The sequence below is a fragment of the Xiphophorus maculatus genome, chromosome 16 (genome assembly GCF_002775205.1).
Source record: "Xiphophorus maculatus strain JP 163 A chromosome 16, X_maculatus-5.0-male, whole genome shotgun sequence".
Classification (NCBI taxonomy): Eukaryota; Metazoa; Chordata; class Actinopteri; order Cyprinodontiformes; family Poeciliidae; genus Xiphophorus; species Xiphophorus maculatus.
In genome coordinates this window covers 23238942-23264605 of record NC_036458.1, presented here as the reverse complement: position 1 = coordinate 23264605, position 25664 = coordinate 23238942, and the positions used below count along the sequence as shown (strand labels likewise).

Below are 25664 nucleotides of genomic sequence, written 5' to 3'. Positions count from 1 at the left end.
GACTTTGTTGTTCAACTACATTAACTTTACCTACCTGCATTTGCACATACAGAGCCAAGCACCTGCCAGAACACGTATTGACCCTGAGAGATGCAAACGCACACAGTTTGTTCATGTGCTCTCGTATCAGTCTCACCGAACACGCAATAAGAACAGGCCGAGTTATAGTCGCTGTTCGTGTTGAGCATTCGATCCGTACGCTGGTGCAGTATTCTCTGACAGTGAACCCCACCAGAGAATCATAGGAAAGATAATCATTTCCTAAATCTGCTCAGTCATGTTTTTCATTGTACAGTGAATTTAAAGCAAATGAAATTGGCTCAAGTCCTTCACATAGTGAAATGGTGCATAAATTGCAAAATATGACAATATAATGCTCTGGTGGTATACAGTAATTCAGAGTTATTTATCTGGATTTTTCATAAGAAGATCTTACTTGATGCTTTAAATTTCATATACATATGGGAAACTTAACTCCCTGCAGATTTATGAATGAAAGTCCAGTTTTGAGCTACATATCCCAACCCTAACCTACAGTTATTGGTCCATATTTTTGCTTGCTCTGTTCGTAAAAGCTGACGTTGTATTGAACGGTTGCCATGGTTGAGATGTCAACAATACAATTATATAGATGTGATCTCCACTGTGTAAACATGACAGAATTAGAGGAGAAACCAGTGTGATGGATGTGATGAAAGAGGAACTAAACCGTAGCGTTTTACCTCAGAAAGAGATCCAGACACATTTCAAATCCTTTACAGTCTTCCCTCTGGTTGATGTTGCCACAGCAACACGTAGCCTTTCCTCCACCATGTGAGGCTGTTATTTTCAGTGACATACAGAAGGCAGAGGTAGCTGTCAGAGAAAAGGCTTTTGCAGAACATTAGTAAAACACACCACACACCTAACTCTATAGAATTGGACTGTTATGACAATTAGACAGATTTTTTAAAAATAAAAATCGGATACTTTTTTGTTTGTTTCTTGGGGGATTTGACTAAACCAGTTTTTCCCATCCAGAGCCAAAGGTTTTTGCCTATTTGTCTTTGAAAACAGTTTCTGTTGGCGTCAGGTTAATGTGTGCTGGTAGGTTAAGGTCTCTTAAATGTTGACCGTAGAAGGATGCTTGTAGTGTTTATTTTAATTTTTTTATTTTTTTCTTTGGGTAATCTAACAAACCAGCAGAAAACAGCTTTTTAGTATTTTCCTAAAATAGTGCATAAATACTAAATGATATCTAATAATCCATGGTGATTCAGTCTTTCATAGAACTCTATCGGTATATCAGTCAGGCTAAAATCAAATCTGTTATTTAAACATTAAGAGAATATGATTTTTGCCAATAAATCTAGAATGCCTTTAAAATATATATATTTTTTAATTGATAAAGCACAAAAATAACCGAAATCCCATTTTTAAGTGTTAATTAAACAAGTGGCATATTAAGATTTTTTTTTAATTTAATTTTATTTTTTTTACATGTTTTGATCTCACCTGTTTCTGCCTCAACACTAATTGTAGTTTTTCTCCTAAAATGTGCATGACATCCCATTTTACTTACGACAAAAGTAAGTCAGACTGCTACAAAAGGCCTATTTTAGTTTCTTTGTCTTTCCAGACCTTTCCACTGCTGCAACATGTGGAAGCCTGAACACAAAAACGTCTCAATAATTCGTTGTTAATAAAGAAATACTTCAAAACCCAACAGATAATTTTCTTTGCACCTCACAGTTACAGTTATGTGCTTCTCTGTGTTGGTATATCACAGACAATCCTAATGAATTATAATGACGTACATTTAAAAACACAGGACATTTACAATCACTGAATAAAAAGATACAAACACCGTTTTCCCCCCACCGTCAGAAGTTAAATGAGACCAAAATAATTTATTTATTATATTTAGTCAGTGTATGTAAATATCTGGTTTCAACTGTATGTGCAGTGTTAAAAAATATAAGAAAACACTATATATTGGGTGCAATATTGGAGCTGCTTAATGTCACAAAATATTTTTTACTTTAACAGCTAAAACATCAACTATTCTGTTTTGCAGAAACACTCGGCTGTGGCTCATGTAAATTAAATATTAACTGAGCATGATTTTTTCCTTTTGAAGTGTTGAATCAATATATAAATTATGTAGTTTTTTTTTTTAAACATAATTGTGATTTTGGCTTTTATCCTAACCAAGAGGCACCTCATTAAAGTAAGCGCAGATTTAGGTTGTACAAAAAAAAAAAAGTTTCTTGAAGGTTTCAAATGGTTGTGATAACACATTAAATTCTGTGATGCTAAAGCTATCATGAGTCACAATGCAAAATGAACATATTCCACAGTGTTAGTGGGAAATGGCGCTCACATATTCACCATCAGGCTGAACGTACTTCAACTCTGTCTCCATGATGATGAAAGTTCTCTCCTTGTAAAAGTCAAATGTGATGGCCCCCCCCCGCAGCTAGGCTGCCCCTTTAAACGCCAGCTCATAATGATGACGGCTCTCCTCAAGGTCATCATCCACAGCGAGGGCTCCCGAAGGGACGGGGTGAGGGAGAAAACGTTGGAAAATTCCAGTCAACCCTGTTTCCAGTCAAATCCAGCTCCGATTTCTCTGCCCAGGTTTTCTGAATGTTGAAGTTGATCATTTAGGGATTTAATCCAGAACGGTTCTGTGAAGCATTGTTGATTAGTGGCAAAAATCACAATCATTTTGATTGCTTTCTTCCTGATTGCAGTGATTCTCATACGTTAGCTACGGTGGCCGACAGGTGCAAATGCGCAGCAAAAGAGAAAACATGCAAACAAAAAAGAAGACACCCCCGAATGAAATGCAGCAAACAAAAAGAGAGACGCAAACACCCCCGAATGAAATGCAGCAAACAAAAAGAGAGACGCAAACACCCCCGAATGAAATGCAGCAAACAAAAAGTGTTGAAAACGGAAGTGCTCCAGACCACTAGGGGGAGTCAAAGAAAATAGTATTCATTTCTATGGGACCAGATGCAAGATTCAGAGAAAGAAATTTGAAAGAAAGTAAAGGTATCTCTCTGAATCTTGCATCTGGAAAGTGTGATTATTGTGAGAAGTCTGAAACAATAGAGCATGTTATTTTAGAGTGTTGTAAGTATGAAGAAGAGAGAAGATGCATGCTGAGAGAGTGTGTAGGTATTAAAGAAAGGTTTAATTTAATAGAATTTTTGAGGAGAGATTTCGGGAGTAGACATATTCAAATAATTATTCGGTATCTTAAAAAAACAAAGCTATTTCATAGGATATGAGTAGAGCAAGTTGGGTGTGAATGTGTAAAGAATATCAAAGAGGGGTATATAAAGTTATAAGCAAGTTGGATAATATAAGCAGGTGTGTATGTGTGGGGGTATGTTTAATCAGGAGTTAATGGAGGGAAAAGGTAGAAAGTGAAAGTTTATAGACCATCTCGAACCACACTCCATACTGGTAAGTGGCGGTAATGCTACTGTAAGTTTGTTGCCAACCGCCAATAAATACCAAGAAGAAGAAGAAGAAGAATCTTGCATCTGGTCCCATAGAAATGAATACTATTTTCTTTGACTCCCCCTAGTGGTCTGGAGCACTTCCGTTTTCAACACTTTTTGTTTGCTGCATTTCATTCGGGGGTGTTTGCGTCTCTCTTTTTGTTTGCTGCATTTCATTCGGGGGTGTCTTTTTTGTTTGCATGTTTTCTCTTTTGCTGCGCATTTGCACCTGTCGGCCACCGTAGTTAGCCTCCATGGGTTCACAAGTAAACGTACGGCAGACTGCTTTATTCTACTAGCTATTAGCTCTGCACAATATTGAAAGTATATCGTTATTGCAAGATCAGTGTGTGCAATATCCAAATCGCAAAGGACTGTTTGGAGAGCAGTAATTGTTGATTAATATATTTTATGAGTTGTGAAGCTGTATTTTTCTTACTGATGCAATATTTAGTCAGTAGGACAGTCTCACAGTAGCAAAAGCTCACACCCAAATTTCTAATTACATGTGCACCCTACATGTAGTAGGAAGCACAAATTAGAAGGAAAGGAAAGAAGGAACCAGACGCATATCAAACCCGATATTATCATCACAATATTTACCAATGTTATCGCCTAATATCTAGCAACCCTACCAGCTGTGTTTTCATGCCTTTGTCATTTAAGTTTTGAGGAAACTTGAATGACAAAGGCATTCAAGTTTGTCATTATTAAAATTGACAAACTTGAATTAAAATTCAGCAAAGTACCATGGCTGAAGTAAAGTAGATATAGAGGGTGTAAACTAGCATGGAGCCCACATCTCAGACAAATGAAGCAAGTTCTTCCCTCTGAGCTGGAGGCTTGGAAAAGCTTTTGAAGTACATGGCTCTGGTAAGGCACAGACAGCCATTACTGCTCTCACCCCAGCCCAGAGCGCCACCAGGTGGCCACTCAGGGCTGATGGTCCTCCCCTCAGCCCTGGAGGTTTGGACTGACAAACCTTTCATGGCTCTGGTAAGGCTCAAACCCACCAGTGGATTCTGGTGTTCGCTACGTCGGAACTTATTTGGCAAATGTGTTTCCAGCTCCCCTTTAGCGTGTTACATCTGTCTTTCCACAAAGCCAAAAACCATCTAAAGCGAGCATAAAGACCTTTTGTTGCTTACATCAACCTTTTCTAATGTGATACATCAAAATGCTCTTAAATTTTTGCTTGTAATACAGCTGTTGTGTCACTGTTTAGTAGCCGTCTGAGCTGTCAGCTAAATACAGTTGTAATTCCTTAATTCGTACCACAGTAGAATGAAAGGTTTTCATGGTCCTGTCTTGTGTCCATGAAGGTAATATTTTTCACAGACAGTGTTAGCTTATGTCATCCAGGGGGGTTTACTACTTCACTGTTGCAGTTGCAGGAGCTTTATTGACCTTTTCAGGTTGTCCTCTAGCATCAGTGTTGTAGAGCTAGCATACTAGCATGAGGCATTGTTTGGCATTTCTCTGTCTGACTTCAGAGGGAAAGTACCTCCAAGCAACGTTGTTGTGTTTGCCTTGTTACCTAATGAGGCTACATGTGTTTTTTTTCTGTTAGTAGAATTGAAAACTTTCAGACGTAAATTGTCTTGGTCTGGAGAGGCTGTGGGGAGGACAGAGAATGTGTCTGTCATTGGAGCGTTGTTGCCGGCACAAATAAGAGTGGGTCAGTTTCTATCAATTTTGATGCAAAAGAGAATGTTTAAAAAATGTTTTAGATGTGCAAGGATGGATTATTTTGATAACCCAGAGGATGTTCATGTGGAATCAGTTTTTTTTGGTCAGAGAATAAAATATACTGGGTTTTATAATAGCGAATTTTGAAAAGAAATAGCAAAGTGGTGACAAATGTGTTAATAACCGTATCTTATTGGTCATTAAACACTCATTTGATCTCAGATCTCTTGTCATTCCATTAAACAAACAAGTTTCCACAAAGTTGTTCTTTGTCCAAGTTTTTAGAACATGGACCCGGCTTTTGGAAAGCAACAGTCTATATGCAGTTTATATTTGCTTTCTTTTTTTTCCTCCGTGTGAATTATAAGGTCAAGAAGAATTTCTAAAACCAAATAAATCTCACATCCTTGGGATGCTGAGAAGAGCTGAGCAGTGGGATATAAGTTGAGCCAGCTCAAGGTTTATTACCCATTTTCAATAATAAAGCATTTTCAAAAAGACTTTCAGAGATAAAATAAAATGCTGGATGGGTGAGAAGGGATCTGAAGGTCATATAAGGTGAGCAGACAAGATGAAGGCTGGACTGGAGGCTTAAGGATGCTCAATAACAGGAATGACGGACTTACTTTATTGTCGTTGCACAAAGACACAACAGTGAAGCTGGCAACAAAATGTTGTTGCTTGGCTACAGAAATACACATAAAAACTATAAATGCTACTATAAATATATACATTTATGCAAATGTTGCTGGTGCAAGTACAAAAAATACTAAAAAATAAATGAATCGGAAAAAAAATAGCAATGAACATAATTAAAATTGGAAAAAAAAAAATTCTTGCTAAAAATATTGTTAAACAGTCAAAAGTTAACTGTTGTCTGCAGGTGGGCGTGTGGGTGTGTAGGTGGGTGGGGCTGCGTGTGTGTGCGTGTGCTCAACAACAATCAGTAAAATCCTGCAACTCCACAACGTCTTTACATAACAGTACCACAATCTTGTTGTGATACACATTTCTTTAAAACTGCAGAATGTACCATTTATAAAAACGTTTATTTTCATATTTGTCAAAACTGCCACCATGTCCTGACAGGATATGAGATAGAAAATCTGTGAACTATTCAGTCACCTCCTAGACATGGAGGAGACCAACTCCAGTCAGTTGAGTCACACGGGCACAAAGCTGTCGGTTTGCATTACAAAGATGTAAGTATAATTTTCCATGTTGCCTAATGTTTTTATTTTTTTTAACAAAACTGCTGCATGGAAATAGACCTGCAACTGACATTTATTTTAGTAATCGATTATTCTGACAATTAATCAAATGAAAAAATGGTACTATAGATTCTACAGATGGAGTCTATAAGTTTTTTATTTAACCACCACATTAAAATAAATGTATTTATTTAACAAATAAAGAAATAATTCCTTTTTTAAAAAAAGAAAATGAACTTTTTGTTGCCCTTAGTGAATCTTAACCGAGTGAAGCCAAATTCATGCTACTTGAAGAGTTCTGAGTAGAACCGCAGTTTTTTTGCTGTGTTTTGCAGCTGTGTTTCTGACGGAGAGCGGTGTGTTTCTGCAGATGGCAGTGGGACCACCGGAAGAAAGTACAGGCAGATTATCTCTCATGTTACACTGTCAACACGTGCTGACGCTTTTAACAAATATATTCAAAATATTTTCTATATAGAAGTTACACACTGCAGCTTTAAGGCAGCTTTATTCACTTTTTAGTAATTCAATAGTTATTACATTTGTTGAGCATAAATACCTTCTGCTTTTAGTTGGTCAGGAGTTTTTAGGGTTTCATTCGGCCTCTTTCTTCTCAGAAACTCTTCCATTAGTGCTTTCTACGTTAGCTTGAGCAAAGGAGCTTAAATTTGACTGGCAGTCAACCAGAAAAATCATCATTGCAAGTCATATTTCACTAGGCTATTTTAACTTATTTTTTATAATAAAGATTAAATAACGATTGGGTGTGTTTCGGTCCAGTTAATAAAAAAAAGGCAGAGGTCATCAGTGGAGCAGGTGGTTAAAGTAGCTGGTCAGTCAGCGCTGTGTTCAGCCGACCGTTTAATAATTGTCATAAAACAGCATCAAGCCTGAAAACATAAAACTGTAACAGACTGGATGTGAAATTGTTTTCATTTACTCCATAACTGCACACTGTTTGGGCTGATAAATATGAAGCCTTGAAAATTAGTCCAACCTGGTTTTAAAAAAAATTATTTAATCGGTTCTATCTCTGTGGTTAAACCACTTCCACCTTATGAAATCCATAAATTGGACATAAAAAGCTTGAAACAAACAACTATGGTTCATCTAAGTAAAAGAGCGACACAACGAGGGATTGTTTTAGTTCCCCACCAAGCCTGCATTCGGGCCTCGTTAGATCAGCGGTGTCACATTCTGATTGTTCCTACGTGTTAGCATCAGCAGGGCCAGTTCTGCAGCTACAGATGGAGCCGTGGCCTCCGCTCATTGAATAAAACCCAACAGGGCACGGCGACGGGGGGGAACCAGTCGCTCCAACACTTCCACTTAAATGGAGGGAAGAGGCGAAACGAAGGTCAGCCATCACAGACTTAGATTCCTGGCAGCCGTCACAGCAGCTGATCATTAAAGAGGGAGAGTAGAGGGAGGATGGAGAGGGAACAGGAGGAGGACGTGGAGAAGCTGGTCGGAGTCGGATACAGCTGCACCGCTTCGATTTCAGAGGTTAGTGGTGGAGTTTATTTAGCTTTTGTACACCGATTAGCTTTTAGTTATTTTCTAGCAAGTCTTGAACCATGAAAAAATTATTGATTTTATCCAAACAAGGTTTTTCTATTATATTTTTTATACTATATGTGTTTGCTTCTGTTTTCAAAAATGTTATGCTGCAGCAGGGAAGGGAATGGGTGCTTGAGCTTAAATTAAAAAAAAGTGTTTATATATATATATAAAGGGTTTGGTTTGTTTGACTCAGTGCGCTTCTGATACCGATATCTGAGGTATAGCATCAACTGATACTGAGTCAATACAGAAACAGCTGCATTGACTTAAAACGTTTATTTTTTTAAACACAGACATCAATGTACTGAATTACAAATGTATGTGATAACTCTACACTAGTGCAGCACATTTAAATACACTGATAGCTTCACAAGCTTGGTCAAACATGTAAAAACAACTTTCATTTGTTCAGTCGGTGGAATTAGGAGTAGAACAGCCAATGTAAAATAATCAATGAAGGAACTGAAACTGATCAAAACAATAGGTTGACCACATACGTAGGTTAAACATGTAAAAATAAACCGCGACAAACCTTCTTTCAAATGGTTCAGGAAGTGTAATTAGGATTCTAAATATAATTTAAAATAAATAACAAAACATAACATATTGCAGAGCACAAACCATAGGATTAGACCAAATAGATCTGCCTTTATGGATTGGGCACATCATCACCGATATGCGATCTGGATTTTTTTTCCGATTTCGGGACAGATACAGATATTAATATCGGATCAGTGCGTCTCTACCTAAAACATGGAAATCTTTTCAACTTTCACTTCCTCTTTTGCAAAACCATTGCATACACACAGAATATCTTCACAAAAAAAATTATATTTTTAGTTCCCTTTTTATATATTTGTATAGTCTACATTGACTCGAAAGTGAAAGTTAAATCCTTGTTAGTGTGTGGTTCCAATTCCAGAAGTTCATGAAGAACTGATCTGATGGAGCTGCGGCTTCACGTGGAACCTGAATACTTTATAATCCTTGTGCGTTGCTCGGAAAAGGGGCATTTATTTTTAAGTAACTCTGCAATTGTTCTCTCTTCGTTTCATCCTTCATCAGCTGAAGAGAGGTGAAACATTTTCAGACCTCACACTTTCCCAGCAACATACACATACCCTAACTCTGACTCTGTCACATCCAGAACTCCGATATTAGAGGTGCCCACGCATCCACACGCTTCCATCGCTGGTTAATTACAGGCGCTGGCGAAGAAGCTGCAGCCATACATAGTCAATGAGAGCAGGCGAACAATGAACACACAGAGAGGATGATTGCTGTAAATAAAAGGCTGGAAGTGGAGCGAGGGAGGAGAGGAGGAGGAGACCATGCTTGTTGGCACATGGAGGAATGGGAAGAACCAGGTTAGAGAAGAAAAGGGAAAACTTTGTTTCCACAATGGAAGAGCGTTCACTTGGAATAAAGCATCTGATTTTTTAAAATATATATATATATCTCTGTCTTTACCAACAGTTGTTTAGAAGTTAAAACATCTAATACAGTTTAATTGGAAAAAAAAGTGAGTAAAACTTAGGAAACTAATTTAGAAGGTTAAAGAAGTTGAAAATATTTGCTATTACAGTCATGTCCAAATTACCCAGGTCGTATAGATGACTGCTGTATATACTGTTATACAAAAGTATTTAACTTTGTCATGTTTCAACCACAAACTTAAGAGGCAGTATTATGTAAAATTGACTTTTTGAGATTTACATTATATTATAAATGTATTCCCTCATCAAAGACATACCTGCAGAGTGGCTTTGATTCTTTAATACATGTTGGAGAAATCCTTTAGTCTCCATGGCAACCATTCAGCTGTGCAAAACGGCTGCTCTCACCGAGCCTTTTCCACCCAGCTTCTCCTCAGAGCCTCACAGAGCAGCCCTCCCCCCCTCTGCTCCTTCAGACTAGCCAGCAGCAATTAGCAAACACCTGGTGGAACTGCGCATCCACCAAGCTCATCTTACAAACTACTTTTCAGTCCAACACTAGTAATAACAAAAACGCTTAATGGAGGAATGTTAATGTGACGACTTCCTGAAGGCAGAGTGTCGGAAAGAGCTGGAGCCATTTGCTAGACCTACAGTACAGACCAAAAGTTTGGACACACCTTCTAATTCAATGGGTTTTCTTTATTTTCATGACTATTTATAAGGCAAGAAATCCCACTTATTAACCTGACAGGGCAGGTTGACCTATGAAGTGAAAACCATTTCAGGTGACGACCTCTTGAAGCTCATCAAGAAAATGCAGAGTGTGTGCAAAGCAGTAATCACAGCAAAAGGTTGCTACTTTGAAGAAACTAGAATATAAGGAGGTATTTTCAGTTGTTTTACACTTTTTTGTTTAGTGCATATTTCCACATGTGTTATTCATAGTTTTGATGCCTTCAGGGTGAATCTACAATGTCAATAATCATGAGAATAAAGGAAACTCATTGAATTAAAAGGTGTGTCCAAACTTTTGGTCTGTACTGTAGGTGTAGATAAAACAAACAGAATGGCCTATTCAAAGTCAAGATCTAAATTAAATCCAGAATATGTGGGAAACTTATATATTCATATGTATGTACTCTTTTAGCTTGCTTTTTAAAAAAAATTTATTTGAATTTTGAATTTTGCAAAGGAGAACAAGCAAAAACATTTTCTGAATGCAAGTTGTAATATACGCATAAGGGCATCACAGAAGACAAATGTCAACTATATGTCTCTGGCAACCTTTTTGTTTATATTTGTAAAGAAATATAGCAGAACATGTATCATATTTGTCCATACACATAGAATAAAATCAAGTTTCGTGTTGCAACATAAGAAACTGTAAAACTTTTGCAAAGCACCGTGAATCCCTGGGCCAACCTGCTGATTGTTTTGGTTCCTCTTTAATTGGCACCGTCCCTCTCTGTGACCCTGTTTAAATATGTTGGTTTAACAAACTGAGGACAAAGTTCAGCTCGATTCTCTTCAGAGTTCAGTCCAGTTCACTCCATTATTTTAGCTCTGGTTCACAACAGAGGCCATCTCAGGGCACTGGACAGAGAAGACCAAAGTTCAATTCAGATCCCATTAGACACAATCCAGCTAATCCAGTTCAATCCCAGGTCATATAACTGTAGCTATTTCATTCAGCTAAATGCTAAAAGTCATCTAAATGGAGAAACAAATGGATAAAATTGAATCTTTACTTTCAATCCTTAGTTTCACACAAGCAGCATCCAAGAGGAAGAGTGTCTGTATAATTGTAAAGTTATGTCTCTAAACTGCATAGTTCTGTATACATGTCTTAAAAGGGCGGTATTATGTAAAAAAAAAAATCTATATTTTTTTTAGCTATACAACATGTTAAAGTGGTATTCCCTCATCAAAAACATACCTGGAGTGTTGCTTACGTTCTGTCATGTATGTTTGAGAGCTCCTTTTATCTCCAATGGCAACCAGTCAGCAATGCAAAACACCTGGTTCGACCAAGCCCCGCCTTCTTGGACGAAGCTCCTCCTCTGAGCTGCAGTTTCCAAACTTCAGAGCTAGTACCTCACAGAGCAGCTCTCCTCCATGACTCGTCCACTCAGCTCCTTCAGACTAGCCAGCGGCAATTAGCAAACATCTAGTGAAAGTGAAAGAACAAGAGGTTTTAAAGAAACAGACAGCCAACATCAGCGCGTTAAATTACAAAGTTAATTTTCTTTTAAGTCATGTTTCATATATACAGCTTAAAAAAGCTTTAGTTTTTAAATCACAAACATTTTATAACAACTTTTAGTTGTTATAAAAATAACAATTAAAGGTAACATGGTTACGTGATTGTACTATAAAATGGCTCTATTTGGCTGGAAAATATACAATATTGTCCTTGTAATAGTTCTTTTACCAAATGGTATTAAACCTAAACGTCTTGCCTTTGAACAAACTAAAGATATGAAAATACCATTTATGCCACATTATTCTGCTGTAGAAAAACTTTCCTCTAACAATAATATGGTTTTGTATTGTATTTTATCTCATTCCCACTTTTAAGGCAATGTCTTTGATTACTGATGGCCATCAATGTCTGGTGTTCGGTCTGGCGCTACAGCAAAGCTCCTTTCAGGATGCTTTGGAACAGAACGTGGGCATTTATTCCCTCACAGTCCAATATGTCATAAAATAAAGCAAAGGGCCATTATTACATACCACAATTTACTGAATATTTCATTGCCACGAATGCCCACATCGGAGTTTGCCTCGTTGTAATACTGCACAGACTCTTGCTTTGGCTTCGTCCCCCCCCCCCTCCGTGCGCACAGTGCTAAAAATACAGACATTTTTGCTCGACTATCCCTGATAAGTGATCAGCATTGGATCTGTATTTCGGCACATTCTTGAGAACACTCATAACTATTGTGTTAAAAGGAACTAATAAAGGCAGACATTGTCCATTCACTGAAAAAAACAAAGCAAACTGTTTCCTTGGTATCTGGAGGGATTAGGTGACGTTCCTCCGTTTCAGAGAGTTAAATAATGACCTGGACTGGCTGCCAAAGGTCCTGATGTTTTATTCTCCTGTTGTTGTCAAAGATGTTCACACAGACAAAGTATGTATTTTCTTATTTAGTGGATCTGTACTATGATAGCACAATATTAGAATAGAATATATTTGTAAACAGTATAATGTATAATGTTCTACGGTAACATTATACATTAGAGTATAATGTAGAACTTATGATGAATCCCTATTTTCCTGCCTTTTTCCTCCTTATAAATCGATTTTAGTGATTAATTAGATTAACTGTTTATGACTGTTTAATTTCTTGGAAAGTGTAATAAATTGTGTGGGTTAATACACCCAACTACTGAACATTTTGACTTCATCACTTGTAGCTTTGGCATCGTTGAAGTTGGACTACAAAATCTTTATCAGAAATAAAAATGGCGGATTTGCAAAATTGGCTAGCTGGACGTCCACGAAATTAGCAGTTTCTGTAACCTAATTATTCAATTTTCTGTAGTACAGAGAGTACAGAGAAAACTGAACTGTTTCAAAAATATAACCCAAACAGAATATAAAATATCTACGCCGCACCAAGAGAGGCTGAATTCAACTTTTCTCCACTGGTGAATCCAACTAAGCAGCAAAATGTATTTAAGGGCTAAAAAAGGTTTTTTTGCAGGATTTGTCCCTTCTTAAGAAAAGAAAGTCAGGAAAAAACTTGATTAAAATTGAATTTGATTTGGAAAAAATCAGAGATTTTATTTTCAAGACACATTCCCAGAACTTTCTAGTGTCTCTGTGACATTTAGCACCTAGCTGGTGCCGTTTCATCTGTCAGATCGTATGGACTATGTGCTCAATGATTCTGCAAAATTTAAAAAGGTAACATCAGCAGCCTGACATAGGTGTGTCTCTTATAGATGGAGGAAGCATCAGGACTGATGAGGAGATGGATGGAGCTAAATATAGGACAATCCTGTTAGAGGCTGAAAAAACCCTGAGACTGGGGCAGCCATTCACCTTAGTGACATCAACCACAGCTAAGGAGCTTCCAGCTCATAACCTCACACAAACTCACATAATAGTTTTTGTAGAATAAAGACAGCAGGCAGAACCTTCTGCCATGGCACTAATTCAGAAAATTCAGCATGATGACACTTATTTTTTTCTCAAGTAGGTTTATTTTGAAACCTTGATGTTGCGAGCACTCCAGTTAATGAGTTTCATCTCAATGAAACCTATCAAGTACTTTCAGCCACCTTGGCTACCTTGAAGCACCTAGCGCTCATCTCCAAACAGTCATTAAGTCCTACCATCTAAAAAGGGTTTGGCTCAGGAATTGGTAATCGCTTTACCCTGTCCTGGCCTTCTAAGTCTTGACATCTACGCCCCGGGAGTGTCAAGTCTTAAACTGCTGATATCACTTAATGCGGAGCTGCACTCTACATTATTGACGGCCTTGTTATCCTCCGGTGCCACTTGGCCTTTTAGCATTATAAGCCACCTAATGCGGTGGTTTGAACGTCGGAGCATTATCGGATCCTTTCTGGAACTGCAAAAGCGACTTCTTTCACAACTTTTATATCTTGGCTCGATCAAAGGGAAGTTTGTTTTCCTCCTTCTTTTGACCATATTTCATAAGGCCAGAGAAACTGTTGCTCTTTAAGTTATGTTGGCGTCAAATGAAGCTCAGCAGAATGACAGAAAGATGAAAGATTGGATAGAAAGTTAAAGCGAATAGATGATGAGTTGGACGACAGTAAAAGATGACTGGGAAGGTAAGAAGAGTTTGATGAAGGAGAATCACTTATCTTTGATAGATCCACATTTGGCCTAATAGCCTTGGATCTCATCCACGGCGTGCCGATACAAGGGGTGTGTGTGTGTGCGTGTGTGTGCGTGTGTGTGCGTGTGTGTGTGCTCATCTGTTCACCTTGCTTTAGTGCAGATGTACTTCGCTTTCAATAGACTGTGAAACCAAGCTTGGTGTGGAATGTTTTCATATTTGAGACTGAATTCAAAAACAAATCCCAGCTCATAAAACGTGTCTTATGATTTTTTTTTTTTTTCAGTCTTCTTAGATCATGGTGTTGTTTGATGTGAGATTTTCTTTTTCTTTTCATTCTTTGATCATTTTATGTTAGCTTCAAATATAAAAAAAAGAAGATTGAGTGAAGCAAACTGGCTTTAGTAATAACAACGTTCCTCTCTAGTTTCATTTTAGAACTTAACAGTTTAGGCTTTAGAGGCAGGTTTACCCGTCTGATTGTAGTTCATTGGGGATTTGCGTATCCTGAAGTACGACACAAAGACAAAACAACTATTATATTGTGTTTCATACTCTGATGCCATCTGCTGTCTCATAAGTGAAAGTGGGCGTCAGCGCCTCAGCTTTACTCTCACTTTTCTGTCCTGCAGCTACAGAACGTTTGTTTCAAGTCATGACAGAAACTAAGCTGATGGAATTTCTGGAAAAATCTATGGGGCAATAAAACGTTGCCGTCTTTTCTTTCGTTTTGACAGTTTTCTGTCTATAAAATAGTGCATCCACTATTCAAAAACGAGCAGCAAAATACTTATCGTTTAATGGTGATACAAAAATATTGTGTGTGTATATATATATATATATATATATATATATATATATATATATATATATATATATATATATATATATATATATATATATATACGTGTGGGGGGGGGGCGTGTGTGTGTGTGTGTGTGTGTGTGTGTGTGTGTGTGTGTGTGTAAAACTGGGCGGTTTCTTCACTTTAACATTTACTTCCTGCTTCTTACATTTCTGTAGAGAGATATTTGGCACGCCAGGGGAAAACCTGGAACAAGTTGCCAGAACAAAAAATTAAAACCTTGAATTTCATGCCAATTTTCATGTTTATTCCAAAAGTTAAAGTCATGAAAAAAATCCTCATTCTTTAAATGGCATTTTTGGAGTTTTTACATTGTAATTTATTTATTTGTTTATTTATTTTTTGACAAATGGCCATATCTCCTTCATTTAGTTGTTTTATTTCTGTGTGTTTTGCATTAAAACATTAGTAACTGACTTTGCACATTGGGTCACAATCCCAATGCTTCAAAGAAACCTTTTTTTTTTCTTTCAGCAGTACAAACACTTTTGTGAGAAAGAAAATATAGAAAACAAGTCACATTTACCCCTCTGTTCACCACTGTGAAGATAGTCTGTTAAAGGCTTATAAATACTTTCTCCTGGCAAATATCTCTTTTTCCCTGTCTACAACATGAACTAGATTCACCTTTCAGGCTTTATCAATGTTAATACTAAAATCTAATTCACATTAATTCAATTCAGTTTTATTTTATTAGCAACAAATCCCAATATAATCCAGGTCACCTCAGGACGGCTTAACAAAGTCCTCTTACAAAACAAGAAAGAAACATCAGAACATTTCTAATAGTCATTATTTGACATTTATTAGCATCCAATGATCCACATCCATCATGCCATGTGATGTTTTCACTGTCATAAACTGTGATCATTAGTAATGCCTAATTCCCACTTCATTCGCCCTGCTGCAGGCTGTGAGAGCAGCCTCTGTCTGCTGCACCTCAGACTGCAGGTCATCTGAGGACAAGTTCATACACAACATCAGTGTTGTTGTGAAACTGGATTCTTCTCTCCATCGCTTCATTTTTTAAAAAAAACTGAAGTGCTTCCAAAAGTAGTACTTAATTATGAAAAAAGCAAACACTTTGATATCGATTTACTTTTGTTCCAATTAAATCTCAGTACCTTGGATTATTTCTTTTTCTAAATCTAAAATTTGCAAACATTTCAGATTTCCATTTGCAAAACAGCTGGCTTGATGGAGAACAAATTCTAATTTTCAACAACAAAATATAGAACAGCAGAAAATAGAAAAATGTCATAAAGCAAACAGCACAACATGGTTGTGAATACAACGCTATTCAGAATGACTAAAGATACCATATACATGTGAAAAGGCCTGTCATGATATTGTTTATCATACCAATTAATCGTTTTCTGGACAATAAATTGTCCAGCAAATTATTGCGATAATTGATAGTATTGGTGTTTTGAGGCCATTCTAAACTGATCTAATGATAACAGCATAATGATAAAAGTTCGTTCTCTCAAACACCATTTAACTTTCATTTTATAAAGAACTCTTCACATTGGAACTAGGACATATTTTAAATACCCAAAATAAAACATTTACAACCAAAACCATAAATATAATGGACTGTGATGTCTCTGTAAACAAAATATTAATCGTCAGACTGGAAATTATCAAGCTCATTTTAATTGTGATTATTTAATAGTTGAGTATTATGACAGGCTTACACATATCAGACATTTATTTATGAATTGATTCAAAGTCACAAGTTTTTATAAATCTTAGTCTTAGCTAGGAGCTCTGTAACTCAGACTTTAGATGGGTTTCTTTCCACAAGCTTCTGCCTGAATACCTGAACATTCTCCTGACAGACCTGGTTTAACCCTTGATGGTCTCTCTGTTTCAGATCAAAACATTATTTTTCTTATAGCTCTGAAAAGTCACAAATTAAAAGTCTACTCTGTTCTGTTTTGAATGGGCCCCATGAAGAGACTAAATGAGTTCTGTTTGTGTTTGGGGAACGGAGGGGCTGGGATAGAGAATTACCCAGCATGCCATTCACTAAAGAACTGCCATTGTTTTGAAGGCAGAGTAGTTTAAAAGGCCTCATGCGTTTGTGAAATCTTCATTAGTAGGGTGTAAAACCATAAATAGACAGTACTATTTTGATCTGTGGCAAAAGTTCATGGTGTTAGCAGGATAATCCACTGTGAGCGCTGCATTGCTGACAAGTTACACAATTACCAGTAAGGTATCAACAAGAAGGCGCTGTCCTTATCTAACTGTTCTGGTTTAACAAGTAGGAGCAGCAGTGTAGCTCTCCAAAGACTGTTTAAGCTTCTGGTTTTATTTGGAGGAAACAAACTTGATGTCTGGTGATAGGCGCTAATTGCTTTCACTAGCGTGTTGTTGCTGTTGATGTATTTTCAGATTCAAACTGCTAAGGCTGTGTTCACTCTGCAGCCTGACGTGACCCAATTCACTTTTTTTTTTTTTTTTTTTGCATTAATGCGACCTGTATCTGATCTTTTCGTGGCAGTCTGAACAATACAGCTCTGAGTTTTTGCGAATGTGACGCAGGCCACTTGCATATCCGATGGCCGATGGCCGGCTCTCATTCTTAAAAACGTTAAAAATCTGACACAAAGTCGTTATTTACTCTCTCAAAACTCAACTCATGGATGAGCTTTGAGAGTCTAGAGAACACTTCTAGCAGTGACCTACACAGGTTGAGTCTTTTACAGAGCTCAGCTGACGTTTGGAACATTCAAAAATGGAAAACATTAAAACTCCCAAAGCAATTAAGCCTGTGTGCTTGTAAGCAGCTTATAGCGAATTAGATTTGGCTGCAGTTGCTTTCCTCTTAATAGACGCAGGACTGGAGCAGTAAATAAGGAACACAGGTTGTATTGTAAAAGCAGATCTACCTCCATGGAGTCTTAATATGGTTCAAACTACATGAGTCTTGTTAAAAAAAAAAGGGTTTTCAAAGAAATAAAACTGGAGTTAATTTGCATTCTTACACTGAGCCATAAATTCTGCAAACCAGGTAGGAACATTTGGTTTCATCTTCTAAACATTTTAATCAAATTACTTTTCAAACACACTGTGTCCTCTTTTTTTTTGTTGTTGCTAGATTCAGGACATTTTTCACTAGTTTCAAACAATATGGTGCACTCAGAGCAGCACAGTTTTTTTTGCTTTAATTGAATTCAAAAAATCCGTTTAGAAAATTTGCTTAATTCGAGGAGATAAACTTAATTCTGATGCAGACCAAAAAAATGAACGTTGGTCCGCATAAAGGCCCTGGTTTTGGGCCGGTTGAAGTGAATTGTGGTACATGTAAACGCCAAGCGGACCAGAGACCGCTCCAAAAACAAGAAGTGCACTGTAGTGCAGGGAATTCTGGGTAAATACAACCAAAACAAAGACATAATTCTGTTGCTAACAGAAGTGTCTGGTGGGTTGTTGTGGGTTTTTTTTTACCAACAACAAAAGAGAAATCCTAGAACATGCTGGTCTACCTCTGCACAACCTGCACAAAATGTAATAAAATTGTATAATGCAGCAGAAAGTATTACAAAATGTGTTCAAGGATTTTATTAAATTTTGCATAATAAGGTTTTCGTGCATGTTGAAGACTGATTTTATTAAATTTTTACATATTGTGACGTTATAGAGTCTGAGATCAAGTTTTTCATCTAAAGTCAAGTCTTTGATCTCAAATCCAAGTCAAGTCTCAAGTCTTTGATTCCAAGTCTCCAAGATTCCAAGTCTTCAAGTCTCGAGTCCCCAACTCTGCAAACCAGACATGCCCAGTTCAAAGTAACCTAAATTCCCTTTCTGTCTCTTTCGACAGCTCACTTCGAACATTAGTAGGCTGTCTTCACCACGTTTAGATGTCTAATTGAATTCGGTTGCTGCCATGGGATTGGTAGATTCAATATTTCTGCCCCATGCATCTTCTTGACCTTTCTGAATGACCAAACTGAAATAACAGTGGCTTAAGCCAAGTTTGGGTGTCCAGCCATGAATCGGCGGTCTGTGGGCGTTCAGGGGGAAAGGGTCCCCGTCAGTTCAGCACTCCACCCACTGAATATGTTCTTAAATATCAAGAAGTGTTAGAAATATCCTCATGGAAAATCTCGCACCGTGACGGCCGCTGTGATCTACACTTTTTCATCGTCCTTCCTCTAAGCTATGAGCTCTTCCTCAGATATATCCCTGTCCTACCGCTCCTCTTCCTCCATATACAACTCTAGTTTAATAATAAAAGCATTAGCAGAGGATATTGCTGACATTTCTGTTGGAAATTTGGATGTGACTGGCTAGTACAAAAAACAAGACTGGCTGGTACATTTCGGGGTTGTTTATGATTATTGAAATTGTTCCATGTGTGCCAGCTAATAAATACCCAGCTTTTATCACAGCATGTTTGCTGAAGTCTTTTAGCACTTAACGGGGGTGCAAATGATGTCTTTGTAGCTCCACTGCTGTTTCGCGCTCATTAATTATTTATAGCAGGATTGGAGGCATCAGTGGGTGAGCTATCACAGTAAAACATGGCTTTAAATGTTCCTTATGAGAACAGGGTTGAAGGCTAATGGATAAACCAGAGCAGCGTAGCTGTTCAACATTCAGTCTCCATGTTATCTACTGAAGTCTCAACCCGTGCTTGAAAGTAGCAGCCTGTGGACAGAAAGCGCAGCATCTTTTTTTAAACTGCTGCTTTACAGTTCTGGGCTTGATCTCTCAAAGACTGTCAGAACATCAAGTTAAAAGTTGAAAAAAACAGCAAATGGTGCTACACTGGAGAGGAGAATGTATCAGAGCCGTAGAAGAAGCAGTGGTCATGAATAAATCTTATTTTGCAATCATATTTAATAAGTGACTGCATAAACTGACCTAATTCAACAGAGGTCCAGCCAACAGGTGCCATCTTTCTAGATGAGTTACTAGAATTGACTTGAGTGCATTCAATGTTTCTCAAGACACCCGGTTCTAAAAGGTCCATTCACTGGTTCACCAGTATCCCTGGCTACCATTACCATTAGATAAAAAAACAAAAAAACAATTTAAGGCCCTGAACATCCCCTGGAGTTCAGTTAAATCCATCACTAAGAAAAATCTAGCCAGATCAGGCCGTCCTCACAAACGTTTGAATGACGAAAAAAAAGGGGACACCAAGTTACCATGACTACGCTGACGGAGTCAGAAGCTGAGAAGGAGAAACTGCAGATGTTGTCATGGTTGTTTACCAGGCGAAGCTCTGTGGGAAGTATTTTGCAAGAAAGGTCAACAAAGTCTTTTTAAAATGGCAAACGTCAGCGCAGACAGAACTCAGGTTGATCCTGTGTTGACTTTTTCTTTGATTTGTTGGTATGGAAAACAAGACAATCTTGAATCTCGAAATGTAAAATTGTTTTTCTGCATATTTTGATGGTTATGGTTATGAAACTGATAGGCAGTCAGAATCAGGTGGTTACTTATTAGGGTAATCATCTCAAGGAACAAGAAGAAGGGAAGTAATGTTTTTAGAAAACTTTTTTCAATAAAATGAAAATAAAAAACTTTTTTTACATGACTATTGATCCTCATATTTCATAAAAAACATAAATAAATGTAGCCTTTTAAGTATCCTGGTAAGAAGTGAGCAGAATGGGTAGAAGTGGCACCAGGCACCACATGAGGACAAATTGTCCGGGGACAAAAAGAGCGGGAGTCCTTCTGGGAAGTGACTCATATATGAATAATTATGCCTTAAGGAGCTAATTGTTACTGTAATAAACTGAACGCTTTACACCACTGAACTCGCTCTTCCCTGAACTTAAAACACGACACTCACTACAGTGTGCAGTTTGGATCCCAGCCAGTCCACAGCTACAAAACGGGTCAGCTCGACCCAATTCGGGAGCCCTTAGATAACATTCAACGAGTTCAACTTTTAGGGGCGTAGAGTTTGCTCTTGCTGGATACCAGCATATGAATTACTAACGGATTGATTTGTCTCCATCCCTTTCCATCATGCAGCTCTCCGTCCGACTCGCCGTGCTCCCATCCCGTGGTTCCCGTTCACGGATTCCTCTGGTTGGATGTTGAGAAGGCTGCCGGCGAATGCTGAGCAGGTCGACCTGTCTGAGGTACGCCTCCCGGCTCTGCGATTGGTCGCTGGATGCTACTGGAGTTGAACGGCAACGATGTTCGACAAGCAGGAGAGCAATTCATCTGAGAGCGATGAGAAAGGGTAAGGCGGGTTGTTTGAGCGATTGGAGTGCAATGAACTGCTGAGTAGAAGTAAAGTGTATCTGACAAAATTTCAATGAATATCTTTAGGTAATTCAGAAATAAACTTCTTCCTTCACTTTCTTTGCAGTTAAAAATAGACTTTTTAACTGCAATCTAGTGCATGAGGTTGTTCATACTTGCTGTCATTTAAATATTTAACATTTTAAATTCTTATTAACTGGAAACACCACAATTACACTTTTTTTTTTATTTATTTTTTTTACATTAGAAGATTATAGACAAAGTTTAACATATTTGTAATGGAAATGCAGCTACTGTGGGCTAGTATTTCTATCTAGGTCACCACAGCTGAATAATTTTGTCTGAGCTTTGAACTTCACCTTTTCCTCCGGGGTAAATGTTGCCATTAAGCATATCCATAAATACTTTTTCAAGTTTATTTCAAGAAAGTAGGGCATCTACAAACAGTTCCACTGTGGTTGGTTGATTGATTGGTTGGTTGGTTGGTTTGGAACAAGGGAAACCGGTTTCTTATGTTTGTTGTCTTTGATGGTCACTGCTTCCAGATAGTTAGCAGAATGGGCTTTTTTATCCAACATCTTCCTTCATGGAAGACAAACTGTCTCCCCATGTGAGACAAAGATCTGTTCCCACAGGCTCTGAAGACAAAGACTTCAGAGCTGTTTGGATGTTGCTGAGTCTCTTTCTTCAGGCAGAGTCCTGGAACAGTGTAGTTCCCCTGACTGTATATCATGTTCACACTGGCATATGTACTACTTTTGTTTGTTTGTTTGGTTTTGGCTTTTGCAAAATGACGATTGAAGTATGACTTTATATTAGGCCTGCGACATTTATATTAGTGTTGATTATTTTAATGATCCATCAGATACAGAAAATTGGTTCATTATCTGTCTGTCTGTCTGTCTGTCTGTCTGTCTATCTATCTGTTTAAAACTGTAAAATAACTAAACTAGATTTAATGTTATAGATTTTACATCCAGATTTGATGCAAAGAAAAAAACTGTGATGTTCCACAATTGCAAAAATCCATCCGTCCATTTTCTATCACTTGTCCCCTAGTGGGGTTGTGAGGTGCTGGTGTCTATCTCCAGCTAACGTTCCAGGCGAGAGGCGGGGTACATGCTGGACAGGTCGCCAGTCTGTCACAGGGCAGTTGCAAAAATATTTTCTATTAATTATTTCATTCTCAATTATTTTAATAGCTATGCACGGCGAGGTCTGTGTTTTTTTTGTTGTTGTTTTTTTCCAATAGGTTCCTGGCTTTCTGCTTCTGTTTTTTTCCCCTTGCTTTTACAAAACAAAAGCCCTGCATGTCGGCTTTCAAATATGTACATGTAGAAGTTTGTGCCGATGTGCCTTGTGTGCACGGCTGTGCGTGTGTGTGCGAGTGTGGATTAGCGGAGCGGGGAGAGAGCTGGATTAGGACCACGGGAGGCAGATGGAGCCACAGAAAGCAAACGACAACTCAGGATCTGACATCAACAGGGGATTTCACTGTCACTGTGCGTTTGTGCGCATGTGTGTTTTCCACATAGTGTCACTTATCATGCACGTGTCCTGGTGAAATCTGCCTCATGCTCCGACCCCTCCCTTTCTGCGAATCCCTCCCTTTTTTTTCAGAGTACACTGCTTTCTTGGTACACACACACACACATGCACACACATACCCATGTGCAACTCGACATAGCCTGCAGTAAGGGTGCTGAAATAGAATTTGTTGTGTGCCTGAGTGCGTTTGTGTCACATTAACTGCAGTACAAGGCGTCTGAATATTTCAGGAGTTAGTTGGCTTTCAGCGACGCTCCTTAGTTCAGATCCAACCGGGAGGATTCAGATATGTGTTCATCTGTTTGTTTATTCGTCTATTTCATCCAATTGCAGCTTAAAATGAACATGGAGCTTGTTGAGATAAACAAGACTGTTGGAGAGAAGTGTACCCCTTCTCTCAAAAGAGGTAGGCTGCCACGAGCAACTAAACATCAATCAACCATCCATATAGATACGTCTTTAAACACAAAACAGACAATGTGTATATATAAAAATAATAACAAAGCCATCTACTGACTCAATATACTTCATTATACCTTGATTGAATATTATTTCCTATCAAGACCTGGAGTTTTGATGCTGCACCTGATATTGCAGATGAAAGGATTACATTTATTTATGAGGATAAAATACTAATCAGGACTGTGTTGGCTCGTTTCTACCGGGAAAACTTTAACGTCACTTAATACACTCAGAATCAAGTATTAAAACCAAACTTCTTTTCTTTTTCTCACTTCAATCTACTCATGGCTAGTTAGAGTCAAAACACTAACATTAGACAACTTTGTTAATCTTTGATTAAACTTGTACTGTAAGTGCAGGCTTCCTGGGGCTTCTAAATTATGAATGTGTGATGAAGCAGATGAAAGTTTAACTCGGGGTTCTGATGGCTGCTGCAGACTTGCTGAAATGGGGCCGCGGCTGTAAAATCGTAATTTATGAGAAGGTTGCTAGAGTTCATTTGCGCAGTCGGGACCCCTTTGCGAATCAGTCACGCCCTCCCCTCTGTCCTGTGAAGAGCTGTTGTTCTGCCTGATCCCACGACAAGTAATGGAGGCAGTGTTCTTGTTAAGCAAAACATGAGCCAAAAAATGTAGCGAGGAGCTAAAGTTATGATAAGCAGGATATTTTTGAATATTGGTTCCATTGAATGGGTCTCAAATATGGGCACTGAGCCTATCTTAATCACTAATCCAAGTGGTTTGGTGGTTTTGCCACCCTGATTTTTATGTGATTTGGCCATTCATCCACACGTAGCCTCCATTTAGTTTCACTAAAAACAATCGATAACAAAAACTCCGACCAAAGTGGAGATTTAAGAATTCTCCTTGTTTGCTTGGGGACGTTGAAACCTGAAACTTTGAGGTCGGCGCATTACAGCCTGCGACAAATAATGCAGCGCTGGCGTCACATATGTGACTATTATTACTGTTTGGCCCTTCGGTGGAGGAACGACGGCTGCTATCAGAGCGCTGCTGATTTTTACATTGATTCAGACAATTCAGACTGAATGGATGCTAGTAAATTTGATGAGCTAGTTGGCTGCCTCTTCTCCACCCGGGCAGTCAGCATTCACTTAGTGTGGCACAAAGTGGCAGTGTGGTTGATGCTCATTCTTGCGAGTCCTTGAGTTGACTCTCAACTTTATGACTTCAGTGTCATGTACAAAGCAGTTCGACGTGAACACTGCTTCCTGCCGAGCAGCTTGCTGTGCGACACCGAGTACGCAGTCGTAAAAATTTAGCATTGGGCGGAGATGTCCGGCAGACGTCCGTTTGGAATCCCCTTCCAGTGCGTGCGGACCTCCACGGTAGGAAACACGCCCGAGTATGTGGGAGCCTTAAAGTTGTCAACATTTTCTACCCACATAAAACCTCTAACTGGTTTTCGCTACCTTCCTGTCCCATGTTGCCATTTTTTACAGTGGGGATGGTGTTTAATGATAAGGCAAGCTTGTAATATTGCTTTCACCTATCATTTCTTGAAACTTCTCCACAGCATTATACTTCACCAAGTAGGTGAATTCTAAGGATGACCTCCTTTAGGGGAGTTGGAGTAAAGGAGGGCTGAATATAAATGCATAGTTCTTTATTTGTAAGAAAAAAAACAACATTGCAAACTGTTGTTTGTTTCCTTTCTATTTCACAATTATGCTCTACTTACCATTGATCTGTCACATAAAATCCCACATTGAAGTTTGATGTTTATAATGTGACAAATTGCTAAAAGGGTTTACATATTAGCGGTGTCACAATTAGTCAACCTCAAACCTACACTCATGATGTTTTGCATATGTTCTGGGAAATCCCTCAAACTAAATCCCATCGCACTCGACCATCACTTTTCACTTTTTTCTGAAAACCAGAACAGTTGGTAAAACCGTTGCCCTTGGCATGACCTTGTGAAAAAGGGATGGATGGGGTAATCTGTGAGAAACTGGAGGTAAGCTGGGACTAGACCTCTGTGACAAGGAGAAATACAAAGAGGCATTTATCATGTGATCCAAATGCAGTATATCCAGTACTTTATCTTTCAATATCAGCCCCTAATGTGTTGCATTTCATTAGAAATGGAACCATGAGCAAAAACAAGTCTTTCTTTATCATAGACAATGACTGACAAATCACATGAAGTCTGAGGAGAGGAGCAACACATTTCTAGCTCTGATTGTCACAAGAGTTGGTGAAAAACTGCAGGTATGAAGTGACTAACGGAGATCAGACGCTCAGTTCTCATCAGAAGTTGACAAGTGGAATTGTAAAATTGTGATACAATGAAAAATAATACCACTTTTGAGGACA

The 25664-nt window shown here is 38.3% G+C and overlaps 1 protein-coding gene across 2 annotated transcripts in view; it reads left to right on the top strand.

Moving 5' to 3' along the window:
• Positions 1–25664, top strand: part of LOC102223755 (thyroid hormone receptor alpha) — a 68127-nt gene that overhangs the window by 15259 nt on the left and 27204 nt on the right. For both annotated transcript variants that reach the window (XM_023349323.1, XM_023349320.1), the window contains exon 3: positions 21079–21292. In XM_023349323.1, coding sequence (XP_023205091.1) covers positions 21246–21292 — 47 coding nt within the window. In that variant the 5' untranslated portion in view covers positions 21079–21245. The remainder of the gene's footprint in view (positions 1–21078; positions 21293–25664) is intronic.